This window comes from Tiliqua scincoides, chromosome 4 (genome assembly GCF_035046505.1).
Source record: "Tiliqua scincoides isolate rTilSci1 chromosome 4, rTilSci1.hap2, whole genome shotgun sequence".
NCBI classification, from domain to species: domain Eukaryota; kingdom Metazoa; phylum Chordata; class Lepidosauria; order Squamata; family Scincidae; genus Tiliqua; species Tiliqua scincoides.
This window is the reverse complement of record NC_089824.1, coordinates 59,103,149-59,123,806: the sequence shown is the minus strand read 5'-3', so window position 1 is coordinate 59,123,806 and position 20,658 is coordinate 59,103,149. Positions and strand designations below refer to the sequence as shown.

General features: G+C 43.1%; 1 protein-coding gene across 1 annotated transcript in view; it reads right to left on the bottom strand.

The window, feature by feature from the left end:
• The window catches only part of PTPRM (protein tyrosine phosphatase receptor type M), a 544,564-nt gene that overhangs the window by 356,344 nt on the left and 167,562 nt on the right, over window positions 1-20,658 (bottom strand). Inside the window, exon 3 of the mRNA XM_066626178.1 lies at window positions 11,714-11,982. Coding sequence (XP_066482275.1) covers window positions 11,714-11,982 — 269 coding nt within the window. The remainder of the gene's footprint in view (window positions 1-11,713; window positions 11,983-20,658) is intronic.

Below are 20,658 nucleotides of genomic sequence, written 5' to 3'. Positions count from 1 at the left end.
GCTACCTAACAAGGTGATGCAGATCCAAGCAGCCTGAAGCCACACCATGCTGCCCGGAAACAGGGTCAGGATCCGGCATAATTGCTGGATCCTGGCCCTGCCTCCCACTCCCTGGGAACATCTGCCACCTGCCTCAAAATGCCTCCCTCCCGCCTCCTCCCAGTCCTCCCCACACACCTGTCCTCCCCTGGACCCTTCCCCAGACCCCTGTATCGGCCGAGCTCAGCCGATGCAACTCACCCTTCCTCCTGGACACACACTTGTATAGGGAGGCCGGCACATGTCCATGTGCTGGCCTATCTCCCTGGAAAGTGGAGCAAAAGTGCCTTACAGCATTTTTGCAACACGGGTCTGCACATGCGACTTACGTCGGCCCAAGTGACGTTTAGGATTGTGCCCTGAGATTATCAGCATAACTACATAAATGGCAGGAGCAGGGGAATAGAATGACAAATTCAAACTGCCAAATAGACTTAACATAAGAACAGAATGCTTTTCAGTACAAAGCCTTCAAATCTAGCAGCAGAATCTTTTGCATGTTTGCTTAGAAGAAAGTCCCATTGTGTGCAATGAAATTGATTCCCATGTAAGTGTGCACAAAGTGACAGCAAGTTAGTTAACTTTTATTCTATTCTGTCCACATGTGCTCAGGATCATCAACAGATAAATACTCTTAATTATAATTTCAGATAACTGTGTTACAGCCCAATCCTATCCCTCGCCAGTCATAGGATGCAGCTATACCAACAGAGTGTGTACCGCATGCTATGGTGAATGGGGGTGGCAATCAGATGACCAGAGAGCAGTAAGCAAAAATATCTTTTACGTATCTCCCAATAGGCCACCTGATTGCGAATAGGTCTCCTTGGATCCATGCCAGCTATTTCGCTGGCCTAAATGTAAGGAGAGGAAGGGGGTGGGTCTAGGATGGGAAAGGGGGATTGAATCCAGCATGTACGACTGGTTGCCAAGATCCTCATAAGATTCTCCCCACCTGCCCTTGAACTGCCATCCACTTTGGCCCACTTCCCATCCTGAATCACCACCTCTGCCATCAACCAAGAGTTATTAAGGAACTGAAGAATGAAGTAGCTAATCTCTTGACTAAAATATGCAAATTGTCCCTAAAAACGGCCACGGTGCCAGATGATTGGAGGATAGCAAATGTCACACCAATCTTTATAAAAGAAGGAGAGGGGACCCGGGAAACAATAGACTGGTCAGCCTAACATCTGTTCCAGGTAAGATGATGAAATGCCTCATCAAAGATAAAATCTTATAACACATAGACAAGCCATTTTCAACCACTGTGCCGTGGCACACTGGTGTGCCGGAAGTGGTCCACAGGTGTGCCACAGAAATTTGGGGGAAGGTCATTTATTAATAAGGCCAAATGGGAGAAGTGAGCCCCCACTGGCCACATGGTGTGCCTTGTCAATTGTCAAAAACCTGGTGGTGTGCCTTGACAATTTCAGTGCCTTGTCAGTGTCCTATGAGATGAAAAAGGTTGAAAATCACTGACATAGACGAACAAGCCTTGCTGAGGAAAAATCAGCATGGCTTCTGAAAGGGTAAGTCTTGCCTCACGAACCTTTTAGAATTCTTTGAAAAGGTCAACAGGCATGTAGATGCAGGAGAATCTGTGGGTATTATATATCTGGACTTTCAGAAGGTGTTTGATACAGTCCCTTACCAAAGGCTGCTGAGGAAACTCCACAGTCAGGGAATTAGAGGGCAAGTTCTCTCATGGATTGGGAACTGGTTGAAGACCAGGAAACAGAGAGTGGGTGTCAATGCACAATTTTCACAAAGAAGAGAAGTGAAAAGCGGAATGCCCCAAGGACCTGTCCTGGGACCGGTACTTTTCAACTTCTTCATAAATTACCTGGGGACAGGGTTGAGCAGCAAGGCAGCTAAGTTTGTGGATGACTTTTCCAAGTGGTGAAGACCGGAAGAGATTGTGAAGAGCTCCAGAAGGATCTCCCCAAATAACGAATGGGCAGCAATGGCAGATGTGTTTCAATGTAAGTAAATGTAAAGTCATGCACATTGGGGCAAAGAATCATAACTTTACATATAGGCTAATGGGTTCTGAGCTGTCTGTGACAAATCAGGAAAGAGATTTTGGGGTGCTGGTGGACAGCTAGATGAACATGCCGACCCAACGTGCAGCAGCAGTGAAAAAGGCTAATTCCATGCTTGGGATTATTAGAAAAATTATTGAGATTAAGATGACTAATATTATAATGTCGTTGTACAAATTGATAGTACAGCCACACCTGGAGTATTGCGTCCAGTTCTGGTCACCACATCTCAAAAAGGATATAGTGGAAATGTAAAAAGTGCAGAAGAGAGCAACCAAAATGATTATGGGCTGGGGCACCTCCCTTATCAGGAAAGGCTATAGCATTTGGGGATTTTCAGTCTAGAAAAGAGGTGCCTGAGAGGGGACATGATTGAGACATACAAAATTATGCAGGGGATGAACAGAGTGAATAGAGAGAGACACTCTTTTCCCTCTCCCATAACACCAGAACCAGGAGACATCAACTAAAATTGAGTGTTGGGAGAGTTAGGACAGACAAAAGAAAATATTTCTTTGCCCAGTGTGTAATTGGTTTGTGGAACTCCTTGCCACAGGAAGTGGTGATGGCACCTTACTAGATGCCTTTAAGAGGGGATTAGACAAATTTCTGGAGGAAAAGTCCATCATGGGTTACAAGTCATGATAGGTATGTGCAAGCTCCAGGCTTTAGAAGTAGGATATGTCAGAATGCCAGATGCAGGGGAGGGTACCAGGATGCAGGTTTTGTCTTGCTGTCTTGAATGCTCCCTGAAGCACTTGGTGGGCCACTGTGAGAGACAGGAAGCTGGAGTAGATGGGCCTTTGGCCTGATCCAGTGGGGCTCTTCTTATGTTCCCTGCACCAGCTGACAAGCCACACAGTTCTGGAGCATGTATGGAGCCTCCAGTCATTGCTGGCAGTGGCTCCGTAGCATACGACTGTGGCACAATGTTTGCACCCTCACACGGTCACTTACAGCAGTGGATCATTAGACCCACTGCTGTAACTGAACCATAAAATTGGGTCACTCGTGAATGAATATTATAAACAAAATACTACATATGTACAGTTACTATTGTGTGAGACCCATTTCATTTCACTGTTTGGAAATTATTTTCTCTCTGCGGATTTGGATAGTCAATAGTTCCACTGAGACTGGGCTAAAAATTGTCGGCAAAATTTCATGCAGTTTCTTTTTCTTTGTGGAAACAATATAGTTAAAGTGCCAGATCTAAAACTAATTTTTATATCCTGCTGGTTTAAGAGTCTGGGGTTACTATTTTCACACATTTTAATAATTTAGGACCAAGAGGACTCAGAATTGACTGGAAGAGGGTCATAACGTAATGATTACTGGAATCATCATGCAAAAGAACTACATGTGAAAATGCAAAAAACAATTATTGATCTCATACATATTATACACATTTTACAGTATTTATTCTGCATTTTATTTGGGGAAGAGTTTCTTCAGAAAATGAAGGGAAAGGGCATGGGAACGTTTTTCCTCAGGCCATTTTCCTAAACAAAATTTCCCATCATAACTGTTGTTTGTTCCATGAAGGAAAAATACAGATATTTTCTACTGCTTGTTCCTCTCTTCTCCTCTTACAGCTTGATAAATCAATGGAAATGTGAGGAAAAAGGAAACTGGGAGCAGAAATTGGCAACAGGGAAAGAAAATGGTCTTTCTGAACTTAGAAAATGGGAGCAGGGAGAACTACCACCAAGTCATTTTCAAGAGTTCTTTAGAGAAAATCTGGAAAGACTGGGCCAATTGTGAATCAGTAATTTTACTCATTCCCAAATCTGCCATCCAATAATTATTTTTTGTGGTATTTAAAAGCTTCTCATGGACTAAAGAGAATGACACAAGAAACCACATCTAGCTACCTTCCTGTGAATGTCATCCACCAGTGTAACTAAGGGCGCAATCCTACGTCGTCCTTGGGCCCAGGAGGGTTGCAAACGTACCATAAAGAATGTTTCTGCCTCCTTAAGAGTTGGTTGGGCCGGTGCAGGGACATGCGACGGCCCACAGAGGCTGAATCCAGCCTCCATGCCAAATCTGACAGGGAACCTTGTGACGGCTGAGCACGACCGACACAAGGCTCTGGGGTGGGCGGGGAGGAGGTGGGGAGGAGATGGGAGAAGTTCTGGGGTGGGTGGAGGGCTGCCCCAGGGGCAAGCAGGTGGGGAGCGGGAGGCGGGCCTGGAACCTGGCAGATATGCCGGATCCGAGCCCCCATTCCCGAGCAGCACGGAGTGGCTGCAAGCCATTCGCTCTCCTCGGACTTATGCCACCTCCAGAGGTGGTGTAAGTCCAAGGAGACCCATTGGGGCTACAATGGTTTACCTGGAGGTAGGGGGAAGAGCTCCCCTTACCTCCGGCTGAGTCACTTTGGGCCCCAATCTTGCGCTGGATACAGTGCAGGTGTCCTGGCCTGCCTGTTCTAATGCAAGATAGGATTGCGCTGCACGTTTCTGTCCTAAAACTGGGTTTGGAAGTATATTCGAATTGGCCCAGATAATCAGTATTATTGAATAAAAATGAGAACTAGTCTGCCACCAACTGTATAGCTTCACCAGAAAGTTACTTCGTGTACACAAGGGGCCCCACGGACCAATGGCAGTACCAGTGGCAGGAGGTGCACTAATGCACCATGAGGTGTGGGCACCATGGGAAACCCAGTGCAAGACTTTGCTCCAGAGACCTCAGAAACCTGGTGTTAACACTGCCAGAGCACTCCGAGGCCACAAGAACTGAAATAATCTAAGTTATAAAGACCTATAAGGATACTTAATGGCCAGATAATTATCAAAAGTGGATCAGATATGACAACTTACTTCTGAAAAGTTTTGCAAAAAGACTCAACTTGGGTTACTAACCAGTTCATGTTACTCACATTTGTCACATGTGAAGTCACATTTGACTCCTTACATGTAGGCAGAACTCTGCTTAAAAAAATGAGTTCAAAAGTGACAGAAAACCAACTGTGTGTGACTGCCCTTGCTGGAAACAAATTACATCTTTTGAGAGAGATGAAGGAAGGGTAACAGAGGTATCATTACCTATGGTGTGCACTGTTATATCATTTGATCAAATTTTTTGGGAGGACTTCAAAAACCTGCAAAATCTGTTTGACCAGCAGCAGCAGTGGGACAAAAGGAATGAGTCTAAAACACCAGAGGATACAATCTCTTTATTATATCACTTTCAACTTTCTTTTTTAAAAAACGGAATATTAATCCAAATCTCCTAAGCTAATGTTCAAGATTTTTTAGGTCTAGACCACAGAGGCTCTAATAGACAAGCATTTGTTGATAGATCATGTACTTCTTCTGTATTTAAAGTGGCATCCTTAAAATCAAGTCCTACATGCACTAAGTCTGCAATCCTAACCACACTTTCCTGAGAGTAAACCCCATTGAACAAAATAGAACTTATTTCTGAGTAGACCTGGTTAGGATTGTGCCCTAAGTTCATTAGGATTCTTTTGGCACAATCCTATCTGGTCTCCTCTGGCACAAACTGTAACAAACAAGTTGGTAAAGTATGTTGCAACAGCATGCCAGTTAGTAGTGTCAGAGGGAATGCCTGCTGGTGCCAGTGCAAGGAACAAGTCTTGTTGGACCAGGTAAGCTCCACACTGAGCAGTGCAGGGATGGGAGAAGGGCAGGGAGGGGGAGTAATAGGGGAGGGAGGTGACAGGGGCTGGGCGGATCAGGCCCAGGAGGGGTGCACAATCAGCTGCACCAGTACACACCATATTCTATTCCCCTTACCAGGCCTGATTCACTGACATGGATCAACTTGGACTTGCACCAGTGGTATCACTGGCACAGATCCGAGTTGACTGAATGCACAGCTTGGGGCTTACCCTGGTGCAAGGAGACAAATGTACTCTTAGTCCTAGAGGACATTCCACATACTAAACTCCTCCGCAGGATGCAGCATAGGCCTGTGCCTGCACTGCTGCATTGGTGCAGGGAAGTTTAGGTAGGATGGGCTGTTTTGTGTGCATGAATAGCAGTCTTATTTTAAATTGCCCTTGCTAATTGGGTAAGAGGCACTTTTTCAAGTGGATGCTCCTCTTTTATTTAGCAGGGGGAGAGTAACTGGCCCTCCTCACCCCAGCAGTATCTTTTCTAGTGGCTGTCTGCTGGTGTTCTTTTGCATCTTTTTAGATTGTGAGCCCTTTTGGGACAGGGAGCCATTAGTCATTTGATTTTTCTCTGTAAACTGCTTTGTGAACTTTTGTTGAAAAGCGGTATATAAATACTGTTAATTAATTAATTAATTAATTAATTAATTAATTATAATAATAATAATAATAATAATAATAATAATAATAATAATAATAATAATAATAATTTTTAAAGAAGCACCATATAAATGGAACGTTCTTGACTAGGAATGTCAAACGTAAAGCCAGCAGGCCAAATGCAGCTCCTGGAAGCAATTTATCTGTTCCCTGTTATAATTGCATTCTCCCAGCTTGATAATTGGGCTCTTTCATATCTTGAAAATATGAACCAGATTTGCACATTTTCTCTTCTGTCATTTGCAGCTCATGAGTTTCTACATGACAAGAAAGTGCTTATTTCTGGCCATCATCTGCTTAATGATGTCACTTTCTGCTTAATGATATCACTTCCAGCCCTCAGTTGGCACCATGAATGCTAACTTCAGCCCTCTTTATAAAATGAGTTTGACATCCCTGTTCTTGACTATTGTTTATGTAGAAACAACATCCAGATTTTCCTTCATTTTCCACATGATTAGTTGTCAGGTTTAAAAAATGCTATACTCTAAACTCTCAACTTTGCATTTCATCACAGCTGACACAACATCCTGAAGGCAACACATGAGGTGCATTGGTCAAAATAACATAACAAGCTTGCATGGCAAGCTGCAACAAACATGATAGTCATTGAACACCTTGAAAACTATTTTGCAGCCTTATCAGTCAGGATAACAACTAGTTAAAAACACAGGTCTCATTTGTTTATGAAACGCTGTACTGGATGTCTGCCTGAGAGATGTTTTACATCAGACTATCCCTCAGATGCCTGCCAAACAGGAAATAGAGAAGCGGTTTAACATTGCACTGTCCCTGATCCTCCCTGCTTCAGTGAAGAGCAAAATTAGCTTTTCATTCCTGCCACTTCCCCCTTCTCAATGCGAACAAAGAAAGGGGGGCTCGCTCGCCACCCTAAATGCTTACTGCTGAAAATGTGCTGGCGGTGATAACTTGTCAGGTCCGTGGAAAAAAGGGAATAAATAGATTTCCTTTCAATATATGACCTCTCACAGTAAATTCATGCCTTTGTTTTTGCTAAGCAATTACAATTCCTGTAGTCCAAAGGTGAATTGAACCTAATCATAAACCCCAATTCACATAATATATTTGAAAAAAAGAGAAAGAATTCAGTGATTCAATGTGAAAAGGGCAAGAAAATAACCTCATCACACAACACAGTTAACTGCCATCCTGGATCATTTTTCTCATATGCTCTTTCATTGCACTCCTACATGGCAAAATTTTTGCATGCGTTTTGCTTTCAAGATTCGCACTTAGTCTCATAAAGAAGAATTTATGAGGTTAATGTCAACTACAGCACCCACGTGAAAGTGATTTAAACTGAACAAGATTGAAAATTGGGCTCATATAGTAATGAAGTTGTTTGTACTGAGTTATTTTTCAAGGCCCCTGATCCTGAAACCATTTATTTCACAATGGCTTCTACTGTTCTATGGTAAATCACTTAAGAGTTAGAGCCAATATCGTGCTCTATTTTTTGTTCTCAGACTCTCTCCTAGTATTTTTCATACTGATAACAGAACGTCATGGATATGGCTTGATTCAAATATCTTACTGTTGCTCATGTACCTCTGTCTAGAGCAGCGTTTCTCAAACTTTGAGGGAGCTTTATTCCCTCAGTAAGTTCTTGCAGGGGAGGGGCTAGGGCAGTGATGCGATCCCCAGGATCGCATTGCTAAGGGAGGCAAGGGGGGTGCTTTGCACTTACTTCAAGAAGGGCTGCAGCAAGTTGCAGGAGGTGCGGGGAGCCCTACGTAGCCCTGCACAGGCTTGGAACTTTCACTAAAAGCAGGTGCAAAGCACTTCCATTTTGCAGGAGGTACTTTGTGCCCGCTTTTAGTGAAAGTTCCAAGCCTCAGGAAGCGCTGTACAGGGTTGCGCAGGACTCCCCACACCTCCTGCAGCCTGCTGCAGCCATGCCTTCTTAAAGTAAGTGCAAAGCACACACCACCACCCCCGTCGCTCCTCTTAGTGATGCAATCCTGGGGATTGCGTCAATGCCTCCCTCTCCTTCCCCATCCCTTAAAGGGACAGGGGAAGTGTTACATGAACTGGTGGGTTGTGACCCACCAGTTTGAGAACCTCTGGTCTAGAGTACTTCTTCCCTAAATTCCTTATGGTGTGCACTCTGCGCAAATAACCTATTAACTGAACTGAAAGCAAAGTAATCCTGCAGTTTCAACAGTAAACGTGCAAGTGAGTTTAATAATTTTATTTGTATTTCAAAAGTATTTGATGCCCTATAGAAACATATCAGCAAATACACTCTACTTTTCACTGCACATGGAAGCATACAGTCCCAAGACAAAGATTTGAAAGAATTTTGCCAATATGAAGTGAGGTGTATACACTCTAGGTTTAGAGAGTAAATGAAGAGTTGTGTTTAGATGTGAAGACCTGGGGTGGATTTAGTTCCCTAAACAGCTCATTATGGGAAAAGGTGTCTGGACTGGAAAGGTTAAAGCTGACTAGTATTAAAAGAGATTGGCATCCCAATCCTATGCATGTTGGCTCAGAAGTAAATCCTACTGAGTTCAATGGGTTTTGCTTCCAAATAAGTGTGCCCAGGATTGCAGCCTTAGCAATTTATTAAAATAACATACATTCAGAATTACAACAGCTCTGTTAATTTTCCTTGCCATTCAAGTGGATTCAAGTACAAAAAGGTTTCACAGTCCCCACAGTTAGCACAGAAACTGTATACAATTGACATATAAAACAGGCACAAGTTCCCTTACAAAGCCCTCTTTCTATTTTGTTTTAGACTTAGATTTCCAAATTATAAGGGAAAGGGTTTTATTTATGTTTTTAGTTTCAAACAAGCTATTTTTGCTACCCATAAACCAGAAAGCAATTATTTAGGAAGAGAGATCTTGTAGTTAGTTCAGATCCATGCCCAATTGCCTGCATGTGGATATAGGGAACTAAGAATACAAGATATTGAGCAGAATGAACTCAGTAGGGGTACTGCATAACCTGTGGAGCTGCGTAACAGTTTTTGGTGCAGGAACGAAATTTTATTTTTAAGTGCAAACTGGTTTCACTGTATAAAATAATCCTTTGAAAGGAAAAACTATTCTGCTGTGAGAGGAGCCACAAGTAACAAACAGCTACTCTAAACAAGCAGTATCCCCCACACTTGGTTCATGTAAAGCCAAGTCTTGTTCAGTGGTGCCGCTCTAGCTTATATGTACAGCTCAGGTGGGAGTAATTAAACAAGCATTTATTCTTAACAAAAAGAAAGATCAAAACATGAACAAGTATTAGTTAAGGATTAAATCTATAAGGGCGCAATCCTAACTTATGTCAGTGCTTTCCAGCATTGGCAAAGTGGTGCCAATGGGGTATGTGCTGCATCCTGCAGTTGGGTGGCAGTCATGGAGGCCACCTCAAGGTAAGGGAATGTTGGTTCCCTTACCTCAGAGCTGCATTGCCCTTATGCATTGCTGGCAAGCACTGACATAAGGGGTTAGGATTGCGTCCTAAGTGACTAGACAATTTGAAAATTTAAGATTTAAATGAACAGCAATTAATCTAAATTTGGCTTTTCGCATACAGATTAGTTTGACATTGTTTCTTACAGGGCATGACCCAGAGAAAAAATGATTAGCTACAAGAAATATCCTGAAAGCAAACAATAACTATATTTATAAAGCCATGCATACTGAGAAGCTCTGCAGTAGAGATTCTAAATTTAGAAAAGTAATACAGCAAAACATCTGTAGAAGTATGATTTACTCGGCACTAAACAGCCTTACTTCTTCTATTCAATAAACAGTAGTGAGAGTTATTTGCCTGTATTTTTTACAGCAGGAAAAATCCTTTTTCAACCTTTTTTTAAAAACTAGAACTATTTCATTGGAATTCACGATAATACAACTGCTTTTCTATATTGATCACCACCCTGTAGTGCACAACTGATGCAATGGAATAGTAAAACATTAATCAAGTAGGGATCCAATCCATGGGCACCCAATCCTACCTAATTTCCCCTCCCTGCCGATGCAGGCATGCCAAAGAAGCACATGCTGCAACCTATGGTGGTGGTGGGAAGTTGCAGAGGTCTCTGCAGGGTAAGGGAATATACGTTCCTTTGCCCTGGGAAAAGCCTCCGCTTTGCCTACATGTTTCCTCAATACTGCGTCAGCTATTTTGCTGGTGCAGAACTGAGAAGTGTATCGGTAGCAGAAAGGAAGCAGAGATGGATCCAGCCAAATGAGAGTGCTGTCCCCACCCCCTCTCCCCCCAGAAACTCCCCATTCCTTCCCTCCCCATCCTGTTACTCTCATCACCTGTCCCCACCATCACTCACCTCATGCCAGCGGGTAGAATCTTCTCTGTCAGTCAACATGCCAGACCACCAGTGATTATGCTGGTGGCCTTGCTGCATTTGCTAGCAGAAGTGGTTCCACTAAGTGTAGGATTCAACACTTAGTTGTGATAAAATGATGAGTGGGTGAATGATGAGTGGGTGAATTTCTTGTGAAATTGCTGCTGTAATTCTGTCGCACGACCAATGGCAGCCTTTAAGTGGCCATCACTGCTGTGCCTATACAAGTGAGAGGGACCTCCCTTGCCCTTACAGTACTTGTGGACATCACACTGAGGAAGCATCTAGATCACATATCAATGAGCAGGAGATGACTGTTCAGTGGTATGTAAGTCAACGCAGTGGTATGTAAGTGACTCCACTGAAATTCCTGGATAGTCAGCAGTTATATACCTTCATGGTGAGAACCAAAATGTCCTCTGTCTCAGTCACTGTGTGATGCACACAATTAGGGTATGAGGCCCCCTTAACCTAGATGGCTACTCACTAGAGACAGTCTGCTCCACAATCCACACCTCCTGGTAAGATGGAATTGGTTCCACCAAATATTTTCCCTGCTTACTAACTAACATTCTGATTACTTGCGGTCAGGGACCAGCTGTTAGGTGCCTGCAGTACAGAGAGAAGGAGTATTCCCTCCCAGAACACTATGGGACTGATCCTGACTATGCTCCCTGCAGCTGCTACTGTATTTTTATTTTATGCCCTAACAATAAATTTAATTTGCAGTTTGACTCTCAGATATCAAATATTGACCTCCAACAGCATGTCACTTCTGGACCTCACTAGTATCTTGGCTACAATCTGCAGAGGTCTGTGCCTTAAAGTTTAAAACAAACTGATTGCCATAACAGACAGATCACTTGGACATGTGTTTTTTCAATAATGTGAATTTATTAATACTGCCTTGTTCAGTGCAGGCAACACTAGACATCAAATGTTAGTTTTAACCTGCTTCATAAAAATTAACAATAAAGAGAAAACAAGCAATACCTGATAGAAGTTCGGCCAAAAGGTGCTAATTGCCAATTCTACCCTGTTCCAGGTTCCTGTAGGACCTCCAGACATATTCCATACTGGGCTACCAAGTTCACCATTATTGACTTTCACGTAAACATTTAATACACCAGGACTGGACCCACTCTTGCTGGAAACATAAAAATTGAAATCGATGCAATGAGTGTCATTTTCTTTAAGCTGTGGTAGTAAAAGGTGAGCTCTTTGTCCAAACTTTCCAGAGGTGTTCACCAACATGAATGATCCTGTAAGAGAAACAGAAAAATGAACTCAGTCAGTGATTTACTTGTCTCTTCTGTTGTTGAAAAAAAAAAGTTTTTCATGAGAAAACAAAAAAGAAAAGTTACAACTACAGCTTTTATACAATGATTTCAAAAATCCTTAGGAAAACTAGTGAAAACCATCACAGAATGGGAGACATAAGGCTACAGTCTTATGCCCACTTAAATGGGAGTAAACTCTGCTAAAAGTAATGAAACATACATCAGAACTGGTTACAGGTAGTGGTGTATCTAAAGCAGTGGTTTTCAACTACTGTGCCATGGCACACTGCCTCAGGTGTGCCACGGGACCAGAGCAGACAGGCAGCAGCCGCGCACGCAGGGGAATCAGCTGCTTTGAGCCTCACATGGCAGCAGAAGAAAAAGGAGCAGACAGCCTTCGAAGGGGTTGGTCGTGGTTCCTTTGCACCTCCTGCTGTTGCTTGCTCCTGCTGCTGAGCAAGACAAAGGCTGCAACCCTATCTTCATTTACCTGGGAGTTGACTAGTATGGCGCTTACTTCTGAGTAGACATGTCTAGGCTTGGACACTGAGGCAGTAGTTGCCTGTCCCGCATGCTGATTGGGCAGCCAGAGGAGCCTGGAGGAAGTCTAGGGTGGAGTGAGTGAGAAGAGGGAGCCAGGAGCAGGTAAGGAGGTAGGGAGCGAGTCTGCTGAGGCCTCCAGCCTAAGAATTGGCTTGCTAAAAGGGGCCTTCTCTTTTCCTTGCCACAGTTTGCCTGCAACTCCCCAAAGCGACCCTCCCTGCCTTGCCTTTGCCTTTAAGAAGAAGGGTGTTGGGACATAATTCTATCCACACTTACCTGGGAGTAAGCGCCACTGACTATAATGGGGCTTACTTCTGAGTAGACATGCCTGGGATTGGGCTTCTGGTCTCACTCTTTTTTCTTAAATACACAAGCAGGCAATTGGCACTTCTCTTCTCCCCACCCCACTTCCTCTCACAGGCACATTCCCCCACCCCAATCTCATAATGGCAGTTAGCACCAATCTTACTGTCCCTCCCTTCACTCGTCCCCCACCTTCCAAAGATCCAGAATCACTTGCCTCAGGTTCTCTCTCCCTCCCTAGCTGAATCCTGCAGTTGTTTCACTCATGTCTCTTCATTGTTTCACCCACATCTCTCCACTATGTGCTCAATCTGACTTCTCTTGGCCAACAGTTTCTGGCATAACACTTCAATAGCATCTGATCCCACTACTTCTGAACATTTTCCTCCTTTCCAGAATCACATATACTTTCCTCTCCAAGCTTCTTGTGAGTTTCTTTGTCATGTAATGATTTAATTGTATTAATTATATTAATTAAAAATTAATTGTAATTAATGATTTTATGTAAGGAAAAAACTGGAAGCTTGCCTTGACAATTTTAGTGTCTTGTCAGTGTGCCGTGAGCCGAAAAAGACTGAAAATGGCTGATCTAAAGGCTTCGGAACCTAAGGCGCTGATGCTGTGACATCACATGGTACAGTGATGTTACGTGACATAACTTCTGGATTCTCCCAGAAAAGAAGATAATGGTGATGGTGGCAGGGCATGTTTGCGATCTTGTCACTTTCATGTTCCTTTCTCTTTGCAGGTTGAGCCTCCAAAGGAAAGGAGTGGTGGTGAGATTGCAAAGCTGCTGAACCATGAGGAGGTGGCTCTTGCTGCTTCTCCCACCGCCGCCATCTGACTGGGCTGCATCAGACCACTTAGCATTGAGAGTTATATTTCTAAGGGCGCAATCCTATCTTGTACTGTATCCAGTGCAAGATAGGGCTGCAAAGTGGCTCAGCTGCTCCGCCCTGCTCAGGAATGGGAGTTGGGATCCTACATAACAGCCAGATCCCCACCCGCCCACCCCTGCCCTGGAACGCCTCCCTCCCACCTCCTCCGCGTCCACCCCAGAGCCTTGTGTTGGCTGAGCTCAGCTGATGCAAGACTCACCCCGCAAGCCACCACGGAGGTTAGATTCAGCCTCTGTGTGCCAGCACACCTCCGTGCACTGGTGCTGCTTGCTCTAGAGGAGGCGCAAATGTACTTTACAGAACGTTTGCGATCCTCCTAGACTGGTGCAATTTGCACCAACCTAACTCATTGTTAGGACTGTGCTGTACAGTAAATAAAGCACTATGTACAAAATTGTTTTTACTTAAAAATAACATGAGCACAGGAACAGAGAAACAGATCGTAATGTCCATAAAGTTCCTTGATCTGAATGATATAAATGGCTTTCGAAAGATATATGTCCTACTAAAATGCCATAAGTGAAACAAAAACGAGAACATTTTTTACAGTTCTTATATGATAGCTGTAAGAAAAGCCTTCAAGAATGATTGAATGAGTAATTTAGGGGAAGAACAAATTGATGAAAGAATGCTTAAGATAATTTAAGTCTCTCATTCATCACAAAAATGAAGAAAAGAATCCAATATTGCAACAGAATCAGAATGCTACAAATAAGGTAATATTAAAATGACTTCACAAATATGAATTGGACTTTTCACAATCTTCATTTATGTTTTAATGCTATGTAAATCAGGAAAAGAGTCAGTTTTCCTGTGTTTCTCTACAGATAGGTAAAAAGCGTCTTCCCATCTCAGGCCCATGCAGACATTAGTTGTAAGACCAACTTAGGGGTTGCGTGCATTAGTCCTATTGCACTGGCTTTGTTCTATTAGTAGAAAAAATGGAATGCTTCAAATAATCAGAAACAGAAACATCTATATCAGGGGTGCCCAAACCCCGGCTCTGGGGCCACATGCGGCCCTCGAGGCCTCTCAATGTGGTCCTCAGGGAGCCCCCAGTCTCCAATGAGCATCTGACCCTCCGGAGATTTGTTGGAGCCCGTACTGGCCCAATGCAACTGCTCTCAGCGTGAGGGTAACTGTTTGACCTCTCACGTGAGCTGTGGGACGAGGGCTTCCTCCACTGCTTGCTGTTTCACATCTGTGTTGCAGAGGCAGCAGCAAAGGAAAGGCCAGCCTTGCTTTGTGCAAGACCTTTTATAGGCCTTGAGCTATTGCAAGACCTTCATTCATTCATATAAGTTCATCTTTAATATATTCATTTATGTATACTTATGTAAATGTATTCAAATTTGAAATATAAATTAATTCTTTTTTTCCCTGGCCCCCGACACAGTGTTAGAGAGACGATGTGGCCCTCCTGCCAAAAACTTTGGACACCCCTGATCTATATCATACAATATATTATACCTTTCATGCCAAACCACCAGCATTCCCAATCTGCCAGTCTCTCATATTTCAAAATATCATCGTTCACCAGTTCATTTCAATAAAAATTAAATGTAAACAGGCAACAGCAAACCCTATGCTGCATTCCAATTAAGAAATCTAGATACACATGTGTAATGATTATTTAGTGGGTTCCAACTGTTCAGCACTACAGCTCTCATGAAGCAGAAATGACCTCATGATCATTTCCTTTAGTGACATTATTTTAGGGCAGTGGTTCCCAATCTTTAGAAGTCTACAGACCACTGAGCCAAAAATTGGAATCGTCGTGGACCACATGAAACCTTCACATCCCCCCAGCACACACACAAAAAAATCCAGTTAAATTTGTAATAATTAGAAAAGATTTATTCAAGATTTATTAGATGTATTATTTATAAAGAAGATTTGTGGGTTGCTGTTCTTGTTGCTGGCTGTGGGCAGTCTGATCTCTGCCCTCTCTGATAGTCTGTGGGAGGGAGTACTCACTTGGTGAGACACTGGAAGTGACTGAAGGTGATTTTTTCCCCCTTGAGATTTCACAGACCACTTCAGTCTCATGGACTGCCTGTGGTCCGTGCACCATGGGTTAAGAACAAGTGGCTTAGGGAGAGAGGGGCAAATACCTGTTACTTGTCTCTAGATCTCCAGAAGTGTTTGAAGTTGCTCTGTGTAGCACAGATCCCATTAGTTCGACTGTGCATACACCATGGCAAGGAGTTAAAACTTCCAAACCTCAGGGTTTAAAACAAAAATTGCCCTTTTAGGGCAGGACACAGATTATGGCCAGTAATAGTCAAGAAAATCTAGCTATGTCTGCAATCACTCTAAGCAAGATCTTCCTGAAAGTGACCAATGCAAAGATTTTGCTTCCCCCTCCCTGCCTTGTACTCTGTACTAGATATTAAGGCAGGGTTTGATTCTCAACAAGTCTTACTTAACCAGGGTCCACTACTCCACACCATCCAGCTGACGCCCAAAGCTACACTAAGAAAATTCCTGTGCAGTTCTGGTTTCCAAAGAAGTTGTGACATCATTGTCCATATACCTTGTTTATTAAGCAAGGTTCTTGCAAGAATAAAAATGGGGTGGGGTGGGCTATGTGCAGTACCCTCAGCTCCTTATACACATGTAAGACTAAATAATGAAACTACTGGGACTGGAAGAAGCAGCCACAGTGTGGTTGATTAATACTATGATCATTTTGCCTGAGTAGGGGCAGTTCCATCATAATGCATTTCTCTCTAAGATTAAAACTGGTTGGGGTTGAGATTGTAGAGAACAATAGGTATTTTGCAGCACCCAACACTAATGGCCCAAGCCTAAATGTTTACTATGCCACCGGAATGTGCTTTCTGGTGGTGAAACATGCTCTCCAGTTGTTGTGAACGTGACATACCAGAGAGTGCGGCCTGGCCACTACTGGAAGCAATAAGCGGCCAGGACAGTGTGGCAACGGGATGCCCACTGCTGCAGGTAAGACCGTGCAGCAAATAGGAGGGAGTTTGGGAGCATGGGTGGAGACAGGCAGAATGGGGAGACAATGGAGCAGGGACCAGGAGACATCCACTAAAATTGAGGGTTGGGAGAGTTTGGAGAGACAAAAGAAAATATTTCTTTACCGAGCGTGTAGTTGGTCTGCGGAATTCCTTGCCACAGGATGTGGTGATGGCATTTGGCCTAGGTGCCTTTAAAAGGAGATTGGACAAATTTCTGGAGAAATTCTGGAAAAATCCATCACTGGTTACACTGACGTGTATGTGCAACCTCCTGCTTTTAGAAATGGGCTATGTCAGATGCAAGGGAGGGCACCAGGATGCAGGTCTCTTGCTGTCTTGTGTGCTCCCTGGGGCATTTGGTGGTCCACTGTGAGATACAGGAGGCTGGACTAGATGGGCCTACAGCCTGATCCAGCCGGGCTGTTCTTATGGGGAGGAGAGCAGACCAAGCCTGGGAAGACAGCAGTACCCACCAAATCCTAACCCCCTTCCCAGACCCAATCCACCTTCACGGGACCACACGTACTTGAGCCGATTACGCCGTTGGCGCAGGATGAACTTGACCAATGGGGGCAGCAGAACGTACGCCGGGGGAAAGGAACAAATGTGGTCTCCAGAGGCCACCGGAGGCTAAAGCTCCCATGTGGGATACAGCAGATGCCACATCGACACAACTGTATCACTGAGACAGGGAGAGGGGAGAGGTTTAGGTTAGGTAGAATTGGGTTACTTTTAAAGCTACTTTTAAAAATTTTACTCCCATATTTTTTTTAAAACCTCTTTGGGGCAATAGACGAGGACTTCAAAAACATATACCCACTCATTTTCAAAGAAACAAACAAAAAAGAAATACATTTGCATCGGCTCCACTATAACAACTACCTTAGCACCTCATCAGGATCTAAAATTTAAAAAAATGTTCTTTTCTTAAATTATCACCTTCTCTTAAAAAGTAAGTTGAATAACTCTTTACAATGTCGTGCTGAGAAAAAGGATTATGCAAGCATATTAGCAGTCCAGAGGTTTCTAAGGTTTGAATTAATGAGTAAATATTACACAACCTCAAACACAAAGACAATAACCAGAGGACTAAGGTAAGACATGCACTATCAACCCATCTAGAGAGACCTTCAAAATGTATGCATTTAAAGAGAAAAAAGCAAAAATAAAGAACTTCAGAGTAAACAGAAGAAATCCTTTGGGCTCCATTTAGGAAAATGATGTGATTTGTTTTTATAAGAAAGTGAACCCTTAATGAGAACTAAATTAAGTTACAGTATGTCATTTAGGGCGCAATCCTAATCAACTTTCCAGTGCTGGCATAGCTGTGCCAGTGGGGCTTGTGCTGCATCCTGAAGTTGGAAGGGCAATCATGGAGGACTCCTCAATGTAGGGCAATGTTTGTTCCCTTACCTTGGAGTTGCATTGTCCTTATGTCAGTGCTGAAATTAGGTTAGGATTGCGGCCTTAGATAAACTGTTTTAGCTACTGAACTAGAAAAAATATATCTATTTCTTTCTATTTTATGGGAAAATAAGTTACTGGGTACAGAGCAAATCCAGTCTTTTTAAAGCTGTTTGATGCTTTAAAAGCTAGTTGTCAGGAAGGCAATTCCAGTGGCATCATGGAGAAAACACACTTTGGTCAAGTGTCAGCCTGCACTGAATGTCAAAAGTTTTGTTTTTAATCAGGTTGCAAAATCAAAATTTCTTTGCACAAGCAAACCTCCCCCCCCCCCCAATCATCAAATGCATCACCTAGCAGAAATCAGATAGCACAAAAAATATAGTTGCTGGGGGGATAACTCTCCCACTATACAACACAGCACACAATCTCTGCAGCAAAATCAAAAGCAGGAGCAGTCTATGTTCATCTATTAACGAGCCATCATCAGATAGGGAATCTTTATGGCTAGATATCTTACTACTGTAGTAGCCATGTACAGTTCAACCACAGCAACAAGATGAACTAGGATCCAGGAGGTTACTTACACAAAAGGAAAGCACTAGTATTCATGCAACATGCTCCTCCCTTAACTACAAATGTCACTAGTTCATGTCTCTCACTTCAGCCTCCTGTGCCATATCCCAAGCTGATCCTCAGAAGTGGTTTTGGGAAAATCACAAGAAGCTGTGGTAGAAGTGAATAAGGTCTACTGCATGACTTGAGTTCCTCTCGCACTTCACTGGATCTGACACTTTGACTTCCTGCTATAATTTCTGAGGCAAAGTAACCAACTTTGATGCATCTGAACAAACGAAACATGTATTGATTTATTTTGCTATGTAAACTGCTTTGTGAACAACTTTGGTTGAAAAGCAGTATGCAAATATTCTTAACAATAATAAATGTATAGTTTTTGTCTTTTATACATTTGGTTTCATGTTAAAAAACAACAACTCATCACCACTACAGTGACATTTATTTAAGCACCAACAGTGTGCTACACCCTGAACCAAACATAAAGACTACATGTTCAGAGGGCTCACAATCAACAGCAGATAAATAAGACAGGGATGAAAGCGTAGTGATGAACTGAGTAGAAGAAATGAATGTGCTTGTCAAATTGAAATGCCATGCAAATAAATTGAGGTTAGAGTTTCAGGCTTTGTTAAGCAAGTATATATACCAAGGATGGGCTTCAAGGATGAGGTGGTTGATTACCTGATGATGTTAAGAAAGGAAATCTCTGTTGGGCTCAACAATTTTGATATGGGAAGGAAAGGAGAAAGAAGAGTCAAAGCTCAAACACATTAAAAGAGACGTGCGAAAGAGGTTTAGATGGAAATACAAGAAACTCTGTTTTCACCATGTTTAGCTTCAGGTGTCAATCAGAAAGAACAGGGCAGAGAAGTGGGTTTTGACAGATGACAAGGTTGGGGAAAAAAAGTTTGAAAAGGTGAATACTGGCGACTATTTACCACATTGCATAGAACCAAAAAGAAAGGAAAAAATAACACATTTTCATCGCATCAGGATACAGGGAAAGGTAAAATTCCCTTTCCCTTTGCCATTTTATTATAATCAAATGGCAAGATAGACAGCAACACCGCAGACACTCGCCTATAAGTCGATCTCACAGATAAGTCGAGGGCAGGTTTTTGAGCCCAAATCATGGAATTTTCTATGGAACTTCCTCGGATAACTGGGGGAGGGGGTTTAAACTTAAGAGGGTGTCTGACTATAGTTTTGTCTGATTTTACCTGAACCCAGATCACTGGTGTCGCTAGGGGGGGTGCGGGCCACACTGGGTGACGCGCAAGGTGGGGTGACACCCACTGGGAGGGTGACGCGCTAAAATCGCGATAGTTAGGAGTAACCCCATCATGTTATATATCATTGGATATGGAATTTCCAGCAGAATGCAATGGAAAAACCAGAGTTAAATATCTCCTTTCTATCAAAAGTTATTGGCAAAAAACCAGAAAACAAAAAATGCATGGCGCCCAATGGAAAGTGAAACCGAGCCGTATTGGGTTTTACTGGAAAGTAGGCTAACTTGCCTTAGTTCGTCGGAAAGGGTAGATTGAGAGGAATCCAACAACACCAGAATGGTCCTGATCCAATGAATGTAGCTCCCAAAAAACACCCTCCAAGGGAAGGAGGTCCCACCCTCCAAGCTGGCGAATGTATTGAGCCCTATAAAAAGCGAAACTAAGCCACATGGTCACGTTTGCTCGCAAGTAAGCAAACGTTCCTTGGTTCCTGGGCAGGTCAGGCAAAGGGAAATATGAGGCCACCAGAATGGTCCTGATTTGATGCAACTGGAGCTCAACAATTGCTCCAGAAGGCAGCCGCCCCCGCCCCCCCCCCAATAAAAATAATGAAACAGAGGCTTGACAGGGCAAGGTGAATTTCTTTTCTGTTTTAGACTGCAATCCTATCCACACTTTCCTGGGAATAAGCCCCACTGACTATAATGGTAC